Here is a 24,876-nt window from a genome sequence, read left to right on the forward strand (position 1 = left end):
AATAGCTGGTAAGTAGCATGTAGTTTGCTTTGCTTGTGGTAGAGGAGTTATTTGCATTTTATTAGTCTGTCCTATTGAGCTTATCCATTTAAGTATATATGTGAGTAACTTGATAGATTTCATTTTTTTTCCCTGTATGTCAAGTGTGTTATTTGTGTGTGTGTTGTTTTTTTCTGTACTTTGTGAAATTCTTTTTCACACTAATTACAATTATCTTTTTGCTCCTGGTTTCCCACATGTAGATATGGAATACGTTCCTGAAGTAACTTTTTGTACTGCCATAACCAGAGATTTCAATGTCGCAATGTGTGTTAAAAACAACATATGTTAATGATAAATTTTTCCCTTAATTTCAAGATGCATGTAGCCAGATATCTTGCCAACAAAGCCGTCCAACCCCAACCTGCACCTCATCCTCCAACGCAACGGAGGCGTGCAAGGACTTCCATTTTCCATACCCGTGTCACCCTTTTTGGGATGCCAGATGATGAGGTTGTGCGGCGCTATAGGCTGCCCCCTCATATCCTCCTAGAAACTCTCTCCATAATAGAGAGTGATCTAGATCAATCAATGAAGAATCCTACATCAATACCAGCACTGACACAATTTCTTGCTGTGTTACAGTTCTGTGCCACTGGTTCCTACCAGCACATAGTGGGTGTGCTGGTAGGAATGTCGCAAGGCCAATTCTCAAAGGTCCTGCAATGCGTACTACATGCTTTTGTCAAGCGAGTAAAGCAGTTCATATCAATGTCATTGGATGCTGGGGCCCTGGCTGTGGTGAAGCAGCAATTCCAGGAAGTGGGTAGTCGCTTCCCACACATTATTGGGGTTGTGGATGGGACACATGTCCTAATTGTGGCACCAAAACATAATGAGGAAATTTATAGGAAAAGGAAACTGTTCCACTCTCTGAATGTCTGAATGTGATGGTTGTTTGTGGCCCATCCCTCCAGATCTTGTCCCTGAATGCTAAGTACCCTGGAAGTGCACATGATGCCCATGTCATTCGGCATTTAGGGATCTGGCAAAGATTAAGAATGATGGAAGGCCAAGACATGTGGCTATTGGGTGAGTTTTTCACTTTTTTCTGAACTGTTTTTGTTTATTTTGTCATTTTGTTAAAACATAACACTTATGATTGTATTGTATTCTTACAGGAGATCGAGGATATCCTTGCACCCCAGGGCTCTTGACTCCTTACAGCAAACCCAGGCCAGGGCCACAGTCTGAGTTTAATTTGGCGCTTACTGCCCCTATGCAGCTAGTGGAGCGCACTATTGGGGTCCTGAAGGGATGATTCCGTGTGCTCCACCGCACTGGTGGTGACCTCATGTATTCACCGGAAATGGTAAGTAAAATTGTGAGTCCTGTGTGCCATCCTGCACAATATTGCTGTGAGGAGTCACCTAGAGCTTCCTCAATCTGAGGATTTGGCCAGCGAGGATGAGGAGCCAGTGGTTGGGCGGACATTCCGTGGTTGCACGGAGGCCCAGCATGGGCAAGCTGTAAGGGCAAGAATCGTGCGGCAGTATTTCAGGTATGGTTATGGTATGATACCAGTATAGATTACATTCTGCAAATATTGTGTAAAATGTGGTTACGTGTAGCTTAGAGACAATTCCGAATTAAATATGTCAATCATTTGCGTAACATGACTTGTCTAAAGTGTGTTGTGTATGTGTTTGGAGTAGTTTCATAAGTCATTGTGTTGATGAGTCGTATGTACAGTAATTGTTGCTTGAACATCTTTTTTGGGGGATTTTATAAATTAGTGTTTCATTAGGCTTGCTTATCTGATTTCTGATAACCTCACTAAATTTTTATTGCTTTGTGTTTGCAATTTTCATTTGTTTGAATATTACTTTTCAACTTTTGTTTTGTTCACCACCATTTTTGCTGCTTTGATTACAAAAAAAAACACCCTACCCATTTGGCCTTAAACACTCTTCAATCTGCCTATGTGTAGTGGTGGGTTAACTGTCTCACTCTCTGTCTCTCTCTGTCTCTCTCTCTCTCTCTCTCTCACTTTCTTTCTCTCTCTCTATGGCCCTCATTCCGAGTCGTTCGCTCGTTCTTTTTCATCGCATCGCAATGAAAATCCGCTTAGTACGCATGCGCAATATTCGCACTGCGACTGCGCCAAGTAATTTTGCAATGAAGATAGTATTTTTACTCACGGCTTTTTCATCGCTCCGGCGATCGTAGTGTGATTGACAGGAAATGGGTGTTACTGGGCGGAAACACGGCGTTTTAGGGGCGTGTGGATAAAAACGCTACCGTCTCCGGAAAAAACGCAGGAGTGGCCGGAGAAACGGGGGAGTGTCTGAGCAAACGCTGGGTGTGTTTGTGACGTCAAACCAGGAACGACAAGCACTGAACTGATCGCACAGGCAGAGTAAGGTTGAAGTTACTCAGAAACTGCTAAGTAGTTTGTGATCGCAATATTGCGAATACTTCGGTCGCAATTTTAAGATGCTAAGATACACTCCCAGTAGGCGTAGGCTTAGCGTGTGTAACTCTGCTAAATTCGCCTTGCGACCGATCAACTCGGAATGAGGGCCTATATATATATATATACAGTTGTGCTCATAAGTTTACATACCCTAGAAGAATTTGTGATTTTCTGGCCATTTGTCAGAGAATATGAATGATAACTCACAAACTTTTCTTTCATTTATGGTTAGTGGTTGGGTGAAGCCATGTATTGTCAAACAACTGTGTTTATTCTTTTCAAATCATAATGACAACAGAAACTACCCAAATGACCCTGATCAAAAGTTTACATACCCTGGAGATTTTGGCCTGATAACATGCACACAAGTTGACACAAATGGGTTTGAATGGCTATAAAAGTTAACCTTCCTCACCTGTAATCTGTTTGCTTGTAATCAGTGTATGTGTATAAAAGGTCAGTGAGTTTCTGGACTCCTGAAAGACCCTTGCATCTTTCATCCAGTGCTGCACTGACGTCTGGTGTCTGGACTCTAAATCATGGGGAAAGCAAAAGAATTGTCAAAGGATCTGTGGGAAATGGTAATTGAACTGTATAAAACAGGAAAGGGATTTAAAAAGATATCCCAGCAATTGAGAATGCCAATCAGCAGTGTTCAAACTCTAAGTGGAAAATTAGGGATTTTGTAGAAACCAAATCACGGTCAGGTAGACCAAATACAAATTTCACCCACAACTGCCAGGAAAATTGTTCAGAATGCAAAGAAAAATCCACAAATAACTTCAGCTGAAATAGAGGACTCTGAAAAAAAGTGATGTGGTTGTTTCAAGATGCACAATAAGAAGGCATTTGAAGAAAAATGGGCTGCATGGTCGAGTCGCCAGTAGAAAGCCATTACTATGTAAATGCCACAAAGCACCCCGCTTACAATACTCCAAACAGCACAGAGACAAGCCTCAAAACTTCTGGAACAAAGTCATTTGGAGTGATGAGACCAAAATTGAACTTTTTGGCCACAACCATAAACTGAGTCAATAAGGCCTATGATGAAAGGTACACCATTCCTACTGTGAAACACATAGGTGGATCGCTGATGTTTTGGGGATGTGTGAGCTACAAAGGCATTGGAAACTTGGTCAAAATTGATGGCAAGATGAATGCAACATGTTATCAGAAAATACTGGAGGTATATTTGCACTCATGAGCACAGAAGCTGCGCATGGGACGTACTTGGACGTTCCAACATGACAATGATCCAAAACACAAGGAAAAGTTGACCTGTCATTGGCTACATCAGAATAAAGTGAAGGTTCTGGAGTGGCCATCTCACTCTCCTGACCTCAATATCATTGATCGACTCTGGGGAGATCTCAAACGTGCAGTTCATGCAAGGCAGCCCAAGAATTTACAGGAACTGGAGGCTTTTTGCCAAGAAGAATGGGCAGCTTTACCATCTGAGAAAATAAAGAGCCTCATCCACAACTACCATAAAAGACTTCAAGCTGTCATTGATGTTAAAGGGGGCAATACACGGTATTAAGAACTGGGGTATGTAAACTTTTGATCAGGGTCATTTGGGTAGTTTCTGTTGTCATTATGATTTAAAAAGAGTAAACATACTGTAGTTGTTTGACAATAAATTGCTTCACCCAACCACTAACCATGAGTGAAAAAAGTTATCATTCATATTCTCTGACAAATGGCCAGAAAATCACAAATTCTGTTAGGGTATGTAAACATATGAGCACAACTGTATATATATATATATATATATATATATATATGAAATCATGACAGCACTCAAAGCCTATGTATATAAAGCAAAAAATGGTTGTGCAAGGCAGCAATAAATATAAAACACTCACTTCTCCAGCGATGCAGAAAAAGTAGACAAGCCAGCATTCACATGTAGATGAAAGAAAAGCAGGATTTATTCCTTAACCAAACAGCATGGTGAAGTCAGGGCCGAAACTAGGGGGGGGGCTAGGGGGGCACGTGCCCCAGGCGCTAGACTGTAGGGGGCGCTAGGAAGTCCGTTTCTGGTGCTATAATGCGCACTGCTACAGCCGCCTCCCACTGCCTGGAAACAGGGTACTTGGTAGCGTCTAGTCTGGAGCCGGCTCAAGACGCTCACAGCGCTTCCTGGTTTCAGATGCCGCAGCGTGCGTGTGACGTCATGTCCACAGAGGGAGAGAGCCGAGGTTGGAGGCAGGAGGCAGGCCGCCAGGAGTGAAGTTTGAATGTGCACCAAAAACAATAAAAGAAGGTGCGTGCTGCAGCAGATCAGCTGCGATAGCTAAGCCTGCAACTACACTGAAAGAAGAGGAGGTGGGGAGGTAGGGAGGGGTAGTGAATCAGAGTAGCAGCCAGTGCCAGGAAGAAATCAGCGGCACTCTCAGTTGTCTTTGTAATTTTCTTTAGTAATTATTCAAGAATGAAATACAAATTCAAGCGTATATTACATCTTATGCTGCATAGGGTGGCTATGCAGCATAAGATGTAATATACGCTTGAATTTGTACTTCATGCTTGAATAATTATTATTATTATTATTTTTTGACAAAGACAACTGGGAGTGCTGATGCTTTCTTTCTTATATAACTCACCATTGCAGAGGGCACCCTGGCATCTATATTTGCATCAGGGGAGTGCTGGTTCATTGCTTTGTTTATATATATAGCGAGAGAGAGAGAGAGAGAGAGAGAGAGAGAAGAGGTAATGAAGCGGCACTCACCACACTTGCGATCAACTTGAATTAAAGTACTTTATTTGAATCCTACATTTCGGGGCACAACCCCCGTCGTCGGGGACACCACTATGCTGTCCATGACGATGGAGGTTGTGCCCCGAAACGTAGGCACATAGAAATTTAGAAATAAAGGACCTTTATTCAAGTTGATCGCAAGGGTGGTGAGTGCCGCTTCATTACCTCCTCTACAATTAGCTTGCATAAACTTAAGAGAGCACCCCAGCAAGTAATCCTGTTATCCGTAGGAGTGCCGGGCAAATGGAAACAAAAAAAAAATATATATATATATATATATATATATACACTACAGCAGTTGGCGCACTCACGGCTCCATTAAAAGGATGACACAGACGCAGTCTTACTAGTCAACGTTTCAATGTTAAAAGAGTAAAATTTTCATCAGGACCTTTTTAACATTGAAACGTTGACTACTAAAACTGCGTCTGTGTCATCCTTTTAATGGAGCCGTGAGTGCCGCCAGCTGCTATAGTACATGTCTGGTCACTGTTTGGTTACCCTTGGAGGGCACCGGTCATCTAATGCTTTTGTTTTCTATCAGTTTTCGAGTGCTGCTTTCACTGCTCTGTTTATATATATAAATATATATATATATATATATATAATGTGTATACATAATCATTTTATGGGGGGGTGGGGGGCGCCAAATTCATGCCTTGCCCCGGGTGACAGGAACCCTAGTTTCGGCCCTGGTGAAGTACAGCAAATACAGCAAACACAGCTCGACAGCTGTTTCAACCAACTGGTCTTCCTCAGGGGTGAGGGTCCGCACCAGGTGGACCATAATCCAGTTAGAGCGGCGGTGGTCCGACCTCCACCGCCGTCAGCCTGAATTGCAGGCACGGCTGCGCCAGCAAATCCGACAACATACGTAAAACACAGTTAAAGGTGTGTTTGCATGAGTGAGATTAGTAGCATTACAAGTTACATTAAATAGCCAAACATTACATATATGATTTTTACAGTATGTTTAGAGACTGTGTGTGATTAGGGCTTGCAGGACACACTGTAGACCAGAGTGGTTAGGAGGTAATGTGTAGGGGTGTGGACAGTCAGCACACAGGCTGTAGGCTAGAGACATACAGCAATTTGGTTTTAGATAAATGTGTAGAATTCATGTAGTGTCTTCCTCCATTAATACATAATACATTAATACACAGGAAGCAGGATCATCACTATGGGTAAAAATACTATGTATCTAGTCCTGCATAGTGTGGCCTAACATATGTGTGATGGAGAGTGAATGTGGCCAAGCAGGAGCCAGAAACCTATAGGGCCAGCTAGTTGGGCAAGGCACAGTGGTTTGACACACAACTCCCGTGTACTACTGTGCCACAGAACATTCCAGTGTGGTTGTGCTTTTACATTTTTGCCCAATAAGAATAATTTGTTGGTGCTAAAAACTAACCAGATAATTTTGAAGTCAAAAAAAGTTAAAAAAAATATATGGTGAAACTGCAAAAAAAGTTACAAAAATAACATTTACATTATTTTTTCCTGGGAAATGACCATAACTGTTTTTTATTTTTACTGTGTTTTTAGGGCAAGCACAACGGCAAAGAGCAGCGGGGAAAGATGCAGCCGGACCCACTCAGCCACATGAGAACCCACAGCCAGCCTCTTCCTCCTCCTCCCCCTCTCAACCCCCCTCCCCCTCTCTTTCTGACCCCCCCATCTTTCTGAACCCCCCTCTTAACCCCTCTCTCAATCTGACCACCCCTCTCAACACCCCTCCCCCTCTCAATCTGTCCGCCCCTCTCAATCCCCCTCTCAATCTGACCACCCCTCTCAATCCCCCTCTCCCTCTCAATCTGTACCCCCCTCTCAACCCCTGTCCCCCTCTCAATCTGTCCACCCTCTCAACACCCCCTGCCCCTCTCAATCTGTCCCCCCACTCAACCCCCTCACCCTCTTAATCTGACCCCCCTCTCAACCCCCCTCACCCATCCATCCTCCTTCCCCCATCCAACCTCCTTCCCCCACATCTGAGTGGGCAGCTGAGGCACCTGAGGAGCTGGAGGGTGATGGTCATCTGTCGGGAGATAGTAAGTGATTTTGAACACATAAATGTATTTGTAACCTAGTTTACATTTAAAATCAGCTGCATGCAGTGTTGGACTGGGGCCTGTCGGGACCACTGGGGAAATGCAGTGGACGGAGATAATGTTAGGGCTGTGGCCATTCTGCAGAGGCAGTGTGGCCTGCCAGCTCATTGGCTTGACTAACCATTAGAATGTGTCATTTTTGAACCTCTTCATAAATATATACAGTTAGTTCTGTGGCTTCATGCATGATCATCAGGGCCGGTTCTAAGGTTTGTGGCGCCCCGGGCAAAATATGGGGGCGTGGCTTCAATTGGGGGCGTGGTCAACGCACTGAAAGAAAAAATAAAAATAAATAAAAAGAATACTTACCATCCCCGTTCCTGATCCAGACCCCCTCCGCCGGCGGCGCCGATCTTCTGCTCTCCTCTCTTCGATCTATGGGAGAGACGTTATTACGTCTCTTCCATAGAACAGCATAGACACTAGAGGTCAATTATGACCCCCTAGTGTCTGTGCCACTATGCTGTGCGGTGCGCGATGACGTCATCGCGCATCGCACAGCAAAGGTCCTCTAGACGAAGGGAAACTAGACCGTAGCGTCTAGTTTCCCTTCATGTAGAGGACCTTTGCTGTGCGGTGCGCGATGACGTCATCGCGCACCGCACAACTAAGGTCCTCTCAATGAAGGGAAACTAGACGCTACGCGTCTGGTTCCCTTCAAAGCGGGGGGCACAGCAGGGCACTGCGGGGGGCACAGTGGCGGTTCTTGCCCTGGTGCGGCGCCCTCCGGAAGGCGGCACCCCGGGCAAAAGTACCGCTTGCCCGTGGCAAGAACCGCCACTGATGATCATGTACCAGATTCAGAACAGATTGATAACAGCAATGCACTATAGTCAAAACACCATAGTCCAGTATAAGGTCACATATGTATAATGCAAAATTCCTGTGCACAGTCTGGAACCTGATCCTTACAGGAGGATGTGGAACCCCAGGAAGTTAGGCCCACCGGTGCTTTTCCCTGTACCCCTGTCTGACAGTCCAAGTCTGGGTACATGCGTTCTAAAAGTGTGATCCTACAAATGCGGTTTGGAAACACATACCAACAAGAGCTGTCTCACCTTATGTAGTAAGGCATGCTTTCACTGAGTGTGGGCATGCTAGTATATGTAGTCCATCTGAAGATGTAGATACGCAGTGTGCTGAGGCTGGGCCAACACCCAAAATGGTAAGTCTGGGACACTCCAGATGTGGAAGAACTACACATCCCAGCATGGCCTGCACCACTTTTGACATGTTTTTTTTATTTAATTCATTGCAGGCCATGCTTGTATGTGTAGCTCAGCAACAGCTGCAAGTCTCAAAATAACACATCCATGATGTACTGTAGTTACTGTGCCATTAAAGTGTGCTTTGTGCCTTGCTTCTATAATGTGTAATGTGAGTAAGTAATTTAGTTTGTTTGACATTCATTTCAGATGATGCAGTTGGAGATCCCCATTCCATGACTGGACAAAGCCTACAGAGGCTGGAGGAGCACTGCACTGCCATGGTGTTGGAAATCCAATTTCTGAGGAAATTTTTCTGAAACTATAATAAAAACACTATCTGTTATTAACATTTTTTTTTTTAAATACTGTTTAAAAAAAAACATTGTTTATTCACATTTCAGTGTGTGTTGTGTTTTTTAGTGCAACAAAGGTACAGCGGTTTTGCCTAAGGAAATTGGGGACATTAAAGAGTTAAAAAATACTACTTAATAATACTAAGAATCAACACTTAAACACCAAAGAGTGTTTTCTGACAGTTAGGAGCTGATTGCTTTGTTATGTTACTAAACAAATTTTTACACACACTACACCTCAACACAAAAACCAGGGAATTAACATTAGGACAGGCATGGATAATAACCATTTTGTTCAGCTATAAAAAATAAAAAAACAAAATGAACACTTTCAGACTTCACACAAATACGATTTTTAATGGTCAATTATGCAGACAAGGTGTTCTGTTTGGTTTCTTTGAAGACTTAATTGTTCAATACCATTAGAAATCATTACACTAATTGGTATCTTCATTGAGGAAGGGTTACGCTAAAAAAAAAAAAAAAACAGTACTGTGCAAATATTTACAAAGTTATAAAGCTTGTGTACTCCTGCGTAGGCATTGCACATATACGACGAGGGTGTGTCACTAGTGATGCATATTGTAGCCATGCGAACGGATCGCAACCATGCGATGCTACATAATGCGTGCCTACTTTGTGCATTGGTATGTGGTCATTTGCAGTAGTGCGTAGTGGGCATTTGTTTGCATTTGTGCGATGTGTTGGATATTGTGCATATGCCATTTGCGTACGTATAAAATTGTGAACAACTCGGAATGACCCCCATTGTTCCACAATCCATGTATCTATCAGACAGCAAGTGTGTATCAAAAGGGTCAAGCATGTAACTGCTATTATAATCCAAAGAGGAGAGAGAGGATGTATCTATCACTATTATAAGTCTAAGCTGTTAATAATTTGAATATACAGATGGGTCCTATCCCTAAAATGACACAAACGTCATGCTTAATTTTTATTCAGGTGTCTGAATGATGGTACATATGTTACTTTCCTCAGTCACGGTAAGTGTGTCTGAATTAACGGTCCTTGTTTATTTGTGGAACAGTCAATACGTCTGTGTACATGTACAGGTAAGTATCTTCCTGTGTAGATGAAAGACAGGCACACCTATTATCAGTGCAGTGAGAGCAGCTTCTGTTCATTGTGTGACAAGCATTATACAGTGAATGAGTGTGCCTCACTGCACCTAAGGGTTGGAAACAGGTAATAATGCTTCTGTTTTTGAAATGAAAACCCCAAACACCCTGAAGAATCAGCGCAGGGATTCCATGAGTCCTCTTCTAATGAATGCCCCCCAAAAACGAGAAAAGTTTGAATTTACACATTGTGTCGATCAACTGATATTTTTGTGATAAAGGGGCACAAATTATGAATGTTATAATGTGTTTAGGAGACACGGCTTTATATTATTTCCATTATTCTGAGATCCACATAAGAAAGGATGTTGCTGCATCTAGAGAGGGGGTGTAATCATGTGACCGGCAGTCGGGATCCTACCGGTCAGTATACTGATGGGGGAATACCGACCCCTAGAAGTCCTGACAGTCGGCATGCCGATAAACAGGTACTATTCCCACTCATGGGTGTCCACGACACCCATAGAGTGGGAATAGAAGCTGTAACGAGCGCAGCGAGAACGCAAGGTGCTTTGTTGCTCTTGCCCCTCCCGCCGGCAATCTGGCGGACAGGATCCCAGCATCGTAATGTGACCGCCGGGATCACCTATGCCGGTCACCTGATCCTAAACCCTAGAGAGTTTTAGCGAACTGCCCATGAACTGTAATGAACACGCGCATCTTTGCGTATCTCCAGATGATTCTGAGTCTGATGATTCTGAGTCTGACGTTTGTCGACCTAGAGTCTGGATACCGTCCAGGGTATGGGACTCAGGGTCGACATCAATTAGGTCTACACCCATTAGGTAGACACCCATCGGTCGACATTGGGGAGGTCGATACTGGAAATAGGTCGACACAGCCATTAGGTCACCATGAACAAGGTCAACATGAAAAAAGGTCGACGTGAGTTTTTTAATGTTCTTTTGTGTTGTTTTCTCTGTCAAGTGACCGGGAACCCCAATTAGTGCACTGCATCCCCTTGCATGGCTTGCTTCGCTCGCCATGCCACGGGCAAAGTGCCTCGCTAAACTACCGTTGCGCTCGGTACAGCTTACCGTTCCCAGTCGTAGTCCACGTGGATCATAAAGTATGAAAAATTCTCCCCAACAATGTGAAAAACTCATGTCAACCTTTTTTTAATGTCGACCTTGTTCATGTCTACCTAATGGCCATATCAACCTATTTCTAGTGTCGACCTATCCACTGTCGACCAATGGGTGTCAACCAAATGGGTGTTGACCTAATTGGTGTCAACCTAGAATCCAGATACCATCCATAAAATGGGAGTTTCTGGGTGGAAGTTGGGTGGCAACTAGGCATCTGCACAGAAGGGAACCATCTTATGGGAGTGTTATACACTCAAATTAGCATTAAGTGTGTGACTGAGAATCAGGCTTTATGTGTACTCTATACTGACCTGAATGCAATTTAATTATAACCACAGTTGGCCTCAATAACCAATGTTTACCTATTGCCCTCCTACAATTGGTGAAGGAGCCCACATGCAAAGATGCAATATCAGACTTACTATCACAACCGGCAGCAGAGTATCAGATGTAAATATGGGTAAGAACCTAGGATCCAGTGATCACCATGTAGTATGTTTTGGTATAAAGACAGGGTCCAACTAGTGTCACACAAAAACAAAGGTGTTAGATTGTAGGAAGGCTGACCTTGCAGAGATGGGGAAATGTGTCATTGGTGGATGGGAGGTTCTTGAAAGCAGTGCAGGAAAGGTGGGAAAAAATAATAAGTGCAATACTAAGGGCAATAGACCTTTGTACCAAAAGGGTTAGAAAAAGCACATGGAGAAGGAAGCCGGTGTGGTTTAAAAAATAAGTAGAAACCAAGGGACTATTCATGAAGCAGTGTGGAAATGTGAATCAATAGACCCCTTAGTTTGAAAGCAAAAAATATGGCCTTTTTGGAAATGTAAGTAGACTTAACACAAAAGGACACATAAGTTTATCTTATCAGACAGAAAAAGATGAAGAAGGTGGTCACATGTGCAAAGGCAGAAGCTGGTGAGAAAATGGCCCAGTCAGTGGGTAAAGGGTGCAAAACAGTTTTTTAGGTACATAAGTGAAAAGAGGAAAACAGATGGAGGAATAATAAAACTTAAAATAGACAGTTAGAGTCTTAGTTTTGTGCAGTATTTACTACAGAAGGAGGGTGGAAGGGTCAACAGTTACTGTAAGTTGCAAGGACATTCAGAAAAATTAAGCAGATACAAGTATATTTACAGAGGAGAAGGTCCTAACAGAACTCTCAAAACTAAAAGTAGATACATCAATGGGTGAGATAGGACATACAGTATCCAATGATACTAAAAGAGCTTAAAGATGTGCTGGTAGCACCATTAACATAATTATTCAACAAGTTACTAGCTACAAGAGCAATTTCAGAGGTCTAGAAAAGCACTAATGCAGTACCACTGCACAAAAGTGGAAGCAAAGAAGAGGCAAGTTACTACTGACTAGTGATGAGCGGATTCGGTTTTACTCGGTTCTCAAAACGGCATCTTATTGGCTCACGGATGTCACGTGTTTTGGATAGCCAATAAGATGCCGTTTTGAGAACCGAGTAAAACCGAGTAAAACCGAGTAAAACCGAACCTCGCTCATCACTACTACTGACCAGTGAGCCTTTCAGATATGTTTTTTAGTTGTAGCCATGCCAAACAGACTTCTTGGCATGCCAGGTCACAGGAGAATCTTCTAGCTTCGGCTGTCTTTTTTTGCTTTTTTGGGGGGCTAGAGATGTGTCTTAGTGGCAACTGAATGTAATTAGGATGCACGAGTAGACTGTGCTGATCAATGTGATTTATTAATGGAACACTTGTATATCTGTGTGTGACTGAGTCTCTAAAGCTGTAGACAAAGTGATACAATGTAGCTGCCGTGGCTTTTTTCCAATACAAGTTCTGCTCTGCTCCGTATACAGACTCAGTCACACACAGTTTACAGCTGTCATATATCACATTACTCTCCTCATGCATCCTAGATGCATTGACATTAGTAGTGTTGCACGGGACCTTGCGGCTCAGTCAAGGCTTGAATCTTGCGCTGGATGGCGTATTGAGACTACATGTGTGAGGAGGCATCTGTACATCAGTAGCAGAGAAAATAATGATAACACTTTTAAAAGAAAGAGTTATAGATGATCTCAAATCCAGCAATTTACATGATCCCAAATAGCATAGATTTAATGGGGGAGTAATAGATGAATGGGGGGTGGGGTAGGGAGGCATATATATAACTTATCTAGACTTTAGTAAGGCTTTTGACATGGTCCTACATCGCAGACTGCTAAATAAACTTGAAACCATGGGCTTGGATTCTAAGAAGGCTGGATGGATAAGATCTTCAGAGGTCCATCAGAGCTGGTAGAGGCTAAAACAGTACAGCAATTCAAACATGCTTTAAATAGGCATAAAGATGTCCTTACAAAGAACTATGGAACAAGTACAGATGTAGCCACACTCAGCTTTTCCGCCGTGCACCCTATTCATGGCAAAGCTGGCACGGCATGCTCATAGGAATACATGGGGCATAGTTGCAGCCCGGCGTATTAAGGCACACCTGTGGTACATGGGCCTGTGCGATCGTACCATTGGATATATGTATGTGGTTACTGTAGGGTTGAAATCGCCAAAAAGGATAAAAGAAAAAGAGGCTAACCAGAGGGGCCAAGAGGATCTTATCTGACATCAAATTCTACATTTCTAACAACAAATGTGTTTTTTACAGGTGTGTAGACCTCCAATGTAAATTGTAACATGGACATTGACAATCACACCTTGTTTAAAGAATTTATTCTAACTGGATTTTCTCAAGATTTACCAACTAGGATTTTACTGTTTGTGATATTTTTGTTAATGTATGCACTGACCATTTCGGGGAACATTTTTCTGATATGTGCTGTTGTCATCAGTCCTCAGCTGCACACGCCTATGTACTATTTTCTTTGTAATTTATCCTTCCTTGATTTACTCTACTCAACTGGTTCTCTTCCAAAGATGTTACTAGATGTCTTTTCTAAGAAAAGGAGAATCTCCATCATTGGGTGCCTGGTACAGATGAGGATTGGTTTTTACCTAGGAATTACTGAGTGCATACTGCTGGCAGTGATGGCGTATGATCGTTATATTGCCATACGCTTCCCTTTACATTATACCATAATTATGAATTGGAGGACATGTAAAATTATTACAGTCATTATGTGGTCAGGGAGTTATGCATTATCATCTATTCCTACCTCAACTCCTCTTGTATTCTGTAGAGGAAACAAATTGGACCATTTTGTCTGTGAGATATTGGTAGTAATGGAGGTGGCTTGTGGAGATCTCAGATTCTATAAAATAACTATATTTGTGATAAGTGTATTGGTACTACTATCTCCACTTGCTTTTATTGTGGTGTCCTACATCTTTATCATTATATCTATATTAAACATCCACTCAGCAGGCGGAAGGTCAAAAGCTTTTTCAACGTGTGCTTCCCACCTGACCGTGGTGTTTATGTTTTATGGGACCAGTATGACCATGTACATGGGACAAACCAAAAGTTTTACAACCAGCCTGAAGTATATTTCTTTAGTTTATGGTGTTGTGACACCGGTGTTAAATCCTTTGATCTACAGCTTGAGAAATAATGAGGTGAAAGAAGCTTTTCTGAAAATATTAACCAAGTCTTCAGTACCATGGACAGGGTAATTATTTCATCAATAGCACTGAAAGATGTAATATTCTCATGTCATTTTAAAAAAATTGGGGTAAATTTACTATGCAGCACTTTTTAAATTCACTGTGTCTCTGTGTCTTTGGACGGTTTTAAGGTGGCATTAAAAAAAAATACAGTGGTTTTGTATTTAATATTATTGCCCCTTTAAATGCAGCAGCCAATTCCACCAAAAATTTAATTGGTTTGAAAAGTGCCACTTACCCTTTTCCATCAAAATGCTGTGTCTGACCCAGTATTTCAGACCCGGCTCAGACCCTGTTTCTACTGCTCCTTTGGCACAGGCTATTCCTAAGTTGGCCTTGTGTACACTGAACCCAGATCAGTCCTGCAAAAGCTGTGGATATAATTAAAGATGGCCTTTTTCAGCCTCACAAAAATGAGGTCATAAAAGGAAAGAAAGGGGAGGGATGGGGACTGATCACAGCATTGCAGCAATGATGGCCAATGACTTACTGGTGTTGGAATTTGCAGATTCCTGCTGTTTGATGCAACCACTGGGAGTATGATGGAGCGTCTCACTCTGTGTTACCTAGTGCAATGTTGTTACATGAAGAGGAAGGTGTCATTTCTGACAGAGAAAGCTAATTCTCAACATCAGTGTTTGTGCAGGAGGAGAGCCCTGATTTCATCCACTGTGGCAATCATACTGAAAATGAGTCGCTTGCTATGTTTCAGTATCTACTGGACTTAACCCATGCACTGATCATGCAGGCCATCAACTTCCGAAAGCTTACTGACACGAAAAGGAGTCTGGTGATTGTTCTGTGGTGGTATGCTACCCTCAGGAAGTACAACACACTCTCTTGTTTGTTTGGAGTTGTCATCAGCACTATATGCAAGATCATGTACCAAGTGACACAAGCAATACTAGATACCCTCTACCACCACTTTGTCTCTTAATTTATAGTAGAGCACCTAGATGACACCATCCAAGGCTTCCTGAGATGCGGGTATCCCCAGTGTGCAGGTGCCATCCACGGGACTCACATGCCCATCATCGTCCCTCATGTCAACCCAGTGGATTACTACAACCACAAAGGATGATGTTTGACTGTACTACAGGCTGTATTGGACTACAACTACAGATGTGTCCACGTACATCTAGCCTCCCTGTATGATAAACAGCCCTTCTAGTCATGCCATGCCGTGGTGTGACTTGTTAGAGCAGATTGTCTTTTCATGCAACTTATTCTATTAAAATGCATCTTACTGTAGTCACAAAACACACACACACACACACACACACACACACACACATCTTTTGCTGAGTAATGTTATATTTGGCATGCCTATATTCTGTGTGTGACCGTGGCTGTATCTGCATACGAAACACTACACTACAATGTTTTCCTAGAAAATACTGTAACGTAGCATTTCATATGCAGATCTCAATACGGATCCCAGTGAGGATACAGCATATCCTATGCGGGGGCAGCTTATAAAGGGTTACGCCCAATAGTATGGTTTACGCCAGACAAATTTGCTTTCACCCACACCCTTAGTTCTTCCCAGATGGGGGTGGCAAATGCATTTGGATGTTTAAAAGAGCGTTGGTGCCACTTGATGAATCCCAATGACATGGACCTCAAACTAATGTTGTAGCTGCCTGCTGTATTCTCCACAATATCTGTGAGATACAGAAGGAACAATTCTCACTTGAGTTGACTGTGCAGGACAATGAGGAGCTGTAAACTCCACTTCTTTCTGCTCTGCATGAGGGGGACCAAGGTAATGCCAGTGTAGAACGTATCTGGAAAACCCTGATGGCAAACCTTCCCTCAGTGTTATAGAGCACACAATTTCTGGTTTGAACAAATTTTGATTATTTGGTTTTAAAAAACTGTAACTGGTTTTGGTTCAGTATCTGCATGTTTAGCAATGTTTTTAAAATGTCTTGAAAGAATTAAACATAAGTAAAAGTACACACCTGAACAATTTATATATTTTATAGGTTCATAAAATACAATACCAAGCATCAAAAAGCAGGAACCCTTCCGCCAGAAGTTGTTTACATTTTGTGACAACTTGGGAAGAACCACATCCAGCGGTACAGTAAAACAGTGGGTTGCTTGTTAGCTGCAGCTTGGCAGGCCACTGCACCGCAAGTGTCAGGCATTCTCTCACAGCAGGTTACAGTTGTAGTACAATATGAAGCAGTCACGGCAGCAGGTATACCACTATGGCATACATGAGATCAATGGACCTTCCTAGTCCTGGCTTCCTGATGCTAACCACCACCCCCAACCTATTGCCTGGCCGACTTATTCAGCATCAGAAGCCCTGACCTCTGTTCCCAGCAGAGGTTAAAACCAAGCATTCATGTGCTGCTGATCACCTGACTGTTGTTCTTAGCCAGCTGCAAAACCTGGACCAGACCAACCAAACACATTACACCAGGGGTGGGGAACCTTTGGCCCGCTAGCAGTTGTTGAACCACACATACCAGCATATCCTGCATTAGTTTTGCCATTTGGCCATGCTATAACTGTTGCAGGGCATGCTGGGATATGTAGTTAAACAACAGCTGATGTTCCGCAGGTTCCCCACCCCTGCATTACACCCAGGATGTCAGATGGTGAATATATCCCAACTTTGTGTCTGAAAACAACCCTGGGCCCTCCTACTGTATCCAGCTGTGACTCTGTGACCCTCTTATCATAACTGTAACAGAGGTGCTTTTGTTAGGGTTACAGGTGGTTTCCTGCACACACACAAGTGCAGGGGCAATACAGGGTTCTCTGTAGGTAAAGAGTGCTGATCAGGGTGGAAGACATGTTTTCATTTTGGTGCATAAAGTAGCACATGTCAAGCTACAGTAGCTGTAGCGATACATCACAAATACAATCTGGGACATCAACATTACAATATGCCTCCCCACTAATCAGGACTCTGATGTTTTCTTAAAGGAACAATCATTTTCAAGGCATTTTTTAGCCTTGTAAATGATTGCCCCCTTAACCCCTTAACTGGCATAGTGAGATCACATGGGACCGCGCCGACCCACTGTGTCCTCCAGCTTTTGAGGAGAAGATCCGTTCTGCAGTTGTGCATAAAAAAATATTTAAATATTTTTGAAATTACTATAATAAATAACACATTTAAAAAAAACAACAACTATGAATGGTTTTGAAGGGAATAATCGTCAGTTAAGTGGTTAAAAAAACTTCAGCTGCATCCCGCATGGCCGCTGAACTCGGACTTAGAGATACATTTACTAAGCAGTGATAAGAGCGGATAAGTAAGCCAGTGGAGAAGTTTCCCCATCAACCAATCAGCAGCTCTGTATCATTTTATAGTATGCAAATTATAGATGTTACTGCAGTGCTGATTGGTTGCCATGGGCACTTCTCCTCTGGCTCACTTCTCCGCTCTTATCACTGCTTAGTAAATGTCCCCCTTAGTTACATCCAGACCTATATCATATATGTACACACATTGGGCCTTATTTAGGTTTGTTAGCAAATAAAAAAAAAGCACACTAATAGTCAAAACCATGTGCAGGTGGGGCAGATGTAACATGTGCAGAGAGAGTTAGATTTGGGTGGGGTGTGTTCAAGCTGAAATCTAAATTGCAGTGTAAAATAAAGCAGCAAGTATTTACCCTGCACAGAAACAAAATAACCCACCCAAATCTAACTCTCTCTGCACATGTTACATTTGTCCCACCTACAATTCAACCAGGTTTTGTCCATTAGTGTGCTTTTTTGGTTTGCTAACAAGCCAGAATAACCATCATTATTTTGGGCAGAAGAGCAGCCAAAATTTTACAAATGCAGGTTAACATTTTACCACCCAAAATTACCTAATATTAAGTGCTTTTGTTAGGGTTCCAGGGTTCCAGGTGCTTTCCTGTCCAGGCACACATTTTTTTAATACAAGTTCAAGGGAAAAAGGACTTTCATAAAAGACATATGGTAAATAAAACTATTTCTAAAACATAAAATGCAATATTAAAATATAAAATAATATCCCATAAAAAATATAAACCTTTGTATATTTTTGCTAAATATATACACAAAAAAAAAAACTTTTTGGGGGGAGGGGGTTTAAAATTGCAGGCGTAAGGCAGTTGCCTTTTGATTGTGTATTCATGGTTTTGGGGGTATGGAGGAGTTGTAGGAGGGTCATGATAAATATGCCCTCTATTGTACTGGGGATATCTATTCTCATGTAAAGGTGAGGCTTGGTGCAGTGGTTGTGTGGGGTTCCTTTGTGTGGTAGTAGAAAGTAGAAACATTCCAAGAATGCCATACACTTGTATGTATATTTTGGGATTCTCTAGTGATTTCTTGCATGGACATTATATGTGAGATGAATGACTGCTGCAATTTATTTTTTACCTCAAGGAACCTTTGCTGGTGGCTGGCATGCTTCCTCTTGGGCCTGCATGACATAGTCCATCTGCATGACAGAGTCCATCTCATGCAGTTGGTCGAGCAGGAGAATAGACATTACTTTCACTAGTTGTTCCAATTTGTTAGGATTTTTCTTTCTCTGCGGAATGGTGTAGACTGTATAGTGGAAAAACAACAACATTACAATCAGTACTGAGCATTTATAAACATTGCAGAGGTGTCAGCACACTTGTGTTAGTAGCATTCTCCCACCTGCACACTAGCCACCCACAGTGACAGTTAACTGTTTTATTTTTAAAATACAGTATATTTGCACTTAAAAGAATATATATGGTAGAACTTCCAGTGGGTGGGCCAAAGGAATGGCCAAATATTAACTGAGCTCCTCCATGGTTCTGTAAAAACCCTTAACTCCAGGCTATTCCTGCCACCTATTGAGCCCTCCCTTATGATCGGGATATGGGGGATAGCAGTGGACAAGTGATTTCTCAGTATCTGACTCCCCACAGCTTCCATACCACTGGAACCAGGAGTCACTAGATCCCTGTCTCCTGCCTGACCACCATATTGCCTTCTTCCACCACAGGCTTGTCAGCTGCCGGAGATACTGGACAGAGCACACAGCCGCGACGAGAGGCTTCCACAGTGGCTGTTCTTCCTACCAGTGCCTGAGATAAGTCCGCGGGCTGACAAACAGCTCTCCAGTCATGGGACCCAGAAGGACAATGCGTTCTTAGTGGGCAGCTGCCTGGCAGTTAATGAGCGGTAAAAACAGGTCTGTGATATTTTACCTGGTGACACCTTGCCAAATCCCTGCCAGAACACCCTGTTTGCTGGACACACCTAAACAAAGACTGGTGAGTGTTGCTGCGGCTATTACCGTGACAAACATAATATTTGGCATATATTGGGAAGTCCACCTGCATCATCTGCACCACCCTGTTTATATATATATAAAGCCTTAACCACTGGGCTCCTATCACTGCTCCTCTAGGTGTCCTGCACAGGCAGTGAACTTGCTACTTTTTCTGTCCACTACAAACCCATGGATTCCTCATTACTACATAGCTCCTGCCACTGGGACTTATTATCTTTAGCCTCAAATGCTTTGCTAACAAGGGGTATTTAGTTTTCCTATCACTACTCTGCTAGCAGGCATGGTGAACACTATGGACCCCCTGTCATACTAATTAGTTTGCTGATGTATTAAGGCAACATAGGGAGTGTTGGTTCCTTCACACCCACCAACTTGGCGTCATGAAGACATTTGTGGCCAAGCAGTTAAAGATAAAATGAAAAATATTCCTCCTTATGTCCCACAGTAACCTACTTCTCCTAGCAGAGAAGATGTTTCTACACTGGTAGCTGACCCTACCCAGATCACAGTTGTTACTCAGAGCTCAGGAAATTTCAGATATCATCTCTCCACTCCTATAAAAAGGCTAACTGTCCTTGCTGAACTAAAAACCTATGTGGTCGCATCTCTTACACAGTTACTACAGCATTCCACTTGCCTTGATGAAGCAAAGGATATTGTCCTTGGAAGATGAGCTAGCTGCTGCAAAAGCTTTGGTCCAAAAACAGAAATTTAATATCTCCACCTTTCATGACAAACCTTGAAAATTGCTACCATTGGAACAATGTTCATTTTATTGGCTTATTGGAGTCTGTTAAACTGAAAGACTTAATGCAATTAGTTTCCAAATGGCTGCCCTCGGAGTTGGGTATTGATACAGCCTCTCATCTTTTGCTCATTGAAAGTGTACAGAGGATCTTTCCAGATGGTCTCAGTCCGGCCATTATGCATATCCTCAACTATGATATTGGAGGCTTTTTGAAAACAGTCCAACCTAACCTATAAAGGCTCTCCGTTACTACTCTTCCAAGACTTTTCCTATAATATTGCCATGAGATGTTGGGAATTCTCATCTGTCTCCAAGGAATTGTTTGAAGGTGGTTACCATTTTGCCCTCCTATATCCTGCTAAATTACGAATCTTTAACAATGTCAAGGTTCACTTTTTTGACCCTCCAAAATCTGCTTCTACTGTAGCTTCTTGAAATCTGCTCAACCTTCATCTCCGCATAATTCCACATCTTATGAATGACCGTTGTTTCCTCACAACACCTGATTAAGTACAGTATTTGCCTAATATTTTTCTTATTTTAAAGGTTAATTGGGTGTCAAAAATCTTATTTTTGTATTAGGTGTACTGCTCTTTGCTCTGAGTAGTTTGCTGACACATATTGCAATTGTTTTATACTTTATTGCTCATATGTCTGCATCCATTTCATGTTATTTTTGTTTCAACATTTCCATATCTACTGTATGCCTCATATATATGCTACATATTTCTTTTAGGAATCTCCCCCTCCCTCTCAGGCCCTGATTGCCACATTCCTGATTCATTTTAAAATTGAAAAATTACTCAATTACCATTTTGGCTTTCTTTATATACATAGTTGTCTGGTGTGCAACATATGATACTTGGGTTTGTCCAGGTTTCCATGATAATTCCCCATACAATCCACCTGCTTGCTAGGACAGGCTGGTGTGCACATTCCTAACTTGCAATATCTGGTTGCCTCAACAAGGTATAGGGTAAATGCCCCATGATACATCTACTACCTTGGACACTTTACGGGTGGCTGATTCATTACAATTCGTGTTACAAACCACCATTAAGAGGAAAAAAATATACAACAATTGTCAAAATATCACTCTGATGTAGCTTTCCTCTAGGAAACCCACTGGAAAGCGTCTGATAAGAATGTCTTGACAGGAAACTGCTTGGGTGATTTTAAGGCTGCCTCCTGTCATAATAAGACCATGGGGGTGGTCAAACTATTCAGGCAGTCCTTCAACTGTGACATACTGGATTCAGACCTACAGGGCCATTATATCTTCCTTAAATTAACAATAATAAGGATAAATTTACACTGGTATAGTATCTATGCTCCAATCTGTGCTAATGTATCCATTTACATTTATAAATGAAATTACAGGGGTGGATCAAAGGCCACTTAATTCTGGGTGAAGTTTTCAAGTCTGAACTATCTCCTTCTGTTAACAGATCCAGAGGCTTTGGTAGGTTGAGGGTAGTGCAACCTCCTCTATTTTTCTTCTGACTGACTCACTGCGACTTTCTGATCCCTGACGATACCACTGCCAGAGAATACTCCTTTTATTCACACCCACAAGACACCTTCCCTAGAATTGGTTGGTAGCTCTCCAACTTTTGCATACACTGGGTACTGAGTTACTGGTTCAGGAAACTCCCAAACATCTTGTCCTGAGCCCGGATCCGAGTCCGGCTCAGGACTTCCCGCCAGACTCGGAAACCAGAATGAGGCAAAACATCATCATCCCACTGTAGGAATGTCGTGGGTTTTGGATCCCATATAAACAGCCACGCATCGCCGCCATTTTCACTCCAGACTTGAAGAGTGAGGGAGATAGACCTCTGTCTCTCTCTGTGGATGGTGGCATCGGGTGGGGTTAGTGTGTGCTCTGTAGGGGTGCTGCTGCAGTCAATGTGGTGTACCTGTGCTGTGTTAGGGGTGCTGTCCTGACTGTCACTGGTGTTTCATGTGCTGCCGCTGTACATGGGTGTTGCTGTCCTGGCTGTCATTGTGTTGTATAGAGGTGCTGCTGGCCCTGTATGTTGTAAAAATTCAGGGGTGCAGATGTTAAAAATGAAAAGCACACTGCTCCTGTATGCTTTAAAATATAAGGGTGCTGCTGGCCCTGTATGTTGTAAAAATCCAGAGGTGTAGGTGTTAAAAAAAATCAAAGCACGCTGCTCGTGTATGCTGAAAAATACAGGAATGTTGATGTTCAAATAACATTACACTGGTCCTGTATGTTTTTAAAATGCAGGGGTGCAATTGTTAAAAATTAAAAGCACACTGCTGTATGCTGTAACATATTGAGGTGCTGCTTGCCCTTAATGTTTTAAAAATTCAGTGGTGCAGTTGTTAAAAAATAAAAGCACACTGTTGTATGCTGTCAAATATAGGGGTGTTGCTGTTCAAATAACATTACACTGGCCCTGCATACTTTAAAACATAGGGGTGCAGCTGGTACTGTATGTTGTAAAAATTCAGAGATGCAGCAGTTAAAAATTAAAACCACACTACTCCTGTATGCTGTAAAATATTGGGATGCTGCTGGCCCTGTATGCTTAAAAATTCAGGGGTGCTGCTGTATGCTGTAAAATATAGGGGTGTTGCAGTTAAAATAACAGACAAATTACACTGGCAATGTATGCTGTAAAAAATCAGGTGCAGTCAAAGTCATTATACACTGGCCCTGCCTTGGATGCTGTAATAATGATAGGGTGCAGTGAAAAGCAATATACATTGGCCCTGTCTTGGATGCTGTAATAATTATAGGGTGAGTGAAAATCAATGTACACTGTCCCTGTCTTGTATGCTGTAATTATTCTAGGGTGCAGTGAAAATCAATGTACACTGGCCCTGTCTTGTATGCTGTAAAATTACAGGGGTGATGTGAAAATACAGGGGTGCTGGCACTGTCTGCGGTTGTGATGTCTAGGCGTGACCTTGAAAATACTGTATGGGAAGAGGAGGCTCCTACCACCATTTGCACGCGTCCTGCAGGTGCTGGGAGGAGCACCACTAGTCCAGTTGCTTATATTGAGATTGAGGATGTCACTGTAGAAGTACACCAGGATGAGGAGGATATGGGTGTAGCTGGCGCTGTGGAGGAAGTTGACAATGAGAATTCTGATGGCGATGTGGTTTGTTTGAATAAGGCACCAGTGGAGACAGTTGTTGGCCATGAGATGAAAAAGCCCATTGTCAGGCCTGGACAAAATACCAAAAAAGCCACCTCTTCGATGTGAAATTATTTCTCCACAAATCCAGACAACAGGTGTCAAGTCATCTGTTGCCTTTGTCAATCCGTAATATGTAGGGCTAAGGACGTTAACCACCTTGGAACATCCTCCCTTATACATCACCTGAATCGCATACATCATAAGTCAATGTTAAGTTCAGAAAATTTGGGCAAAAGCATAAGAAGTCCACTGACACCTAAATGATGTGGTTTGCTTGTTTGAATATTATTTCTCTGTGAGGATGAGGATGTAAACACTGAAGGATAGAGAGGGTGAGAGAAGCTGAAGATGAGGATGACATCTTACCACTGTAGAGCCAGTTTGTGCAAGGAGAGATTAATTGCTTCTTTTTTTGGTGGGGGCCCAAACAAACCAATCATTTCAGCCACAGTCGTGTGGCAGACCCTCTCGCTGAAATTACTGGTTTGTTAAAGTGTGCATGTCCTGTTTATACAACATAAGGGTGGGTAGGAGGGCCCAAGGACAATTCCAACTTGCATCTGTTTTTCTTTTTTGCATTATGTACTATTTGGGGCCTAGTTTTTAAAACCGCCATCCTATCTGACACTGCAGTGTCACTCCTAGATGGGACAGGTGTTTGTGCCACCCACTTGGGTTGCTTAGCTTAGTTATACAGCTACCTCATTGCACCCCTTTTTCTTCTTTGCATTATGTGCTCTTTGGGGGCTAGTTTTTAAAGCGCCATTCTGTCTGACACTGCAGTGCCACTCTTGGATGGACTAGGTGTTTGTGCCGCCCACTTAGGTCACTTAGCTTAGTCATCCAGCTTCCTCATTGCACCTCTTTTTAGTCTTTCCATTATGTTCTCTTTGGGGCCTAGTTTTTAAAAGTGCCATCCTGTCTGACACTGCAGTGCCACTCCTAGATGTGCCAGGTGTTTGTGCTGCT

At 42.5% G+C, this 24,876-nt stretch overlaps 1 protein-coding gene across 1 annotated transcript; it reads left to right on the top strand.

Moving 5' to 3' along the window:
- The first annotated feature begins 13,787 nt into the window (after positions 1 to 13,787).
- On the top strand, positions 13,788 to 14,723 carry LOC134910783 (olfactory receptor 13C9-like). Its single transcript, XM_063919167.1, has one exon. It carries the CDS (start codon positions 13,788 to 13,790, stop codon positions 14,721 to 14,723), a length of 936 nt encoding a protein of 311 aa, XP_063775237.1.
- The last annotated feature ends 10,153 nt before the right edge of the window (positions 14,724 to 24,876 follow it).

This window comes from Pseudophryne corroboree, chromosome 4 (genome assembly GCF_028390025.1).
Source record: "Pseudophryne corroboree isolate aPseCor3 chromosome 4, aPseCor3.hap2, whole genome shotgun sequence".
Lineage (NCBI taxonomy): Eukaryota > Metazoa > Chordata > Amphibia > Anura > Myobatrachidae > Pseudophryne > Pseudophryne corroboree.

Excerpts from the sequence above, each read along its gene's own strand:
- LOC134910783 (XM_063919167.1), top strand. The coding sequence starts at position 13,788 with ATGGACATTGACAATCACACCTTGTTTAAAGAATTTATTCTAACTGGA.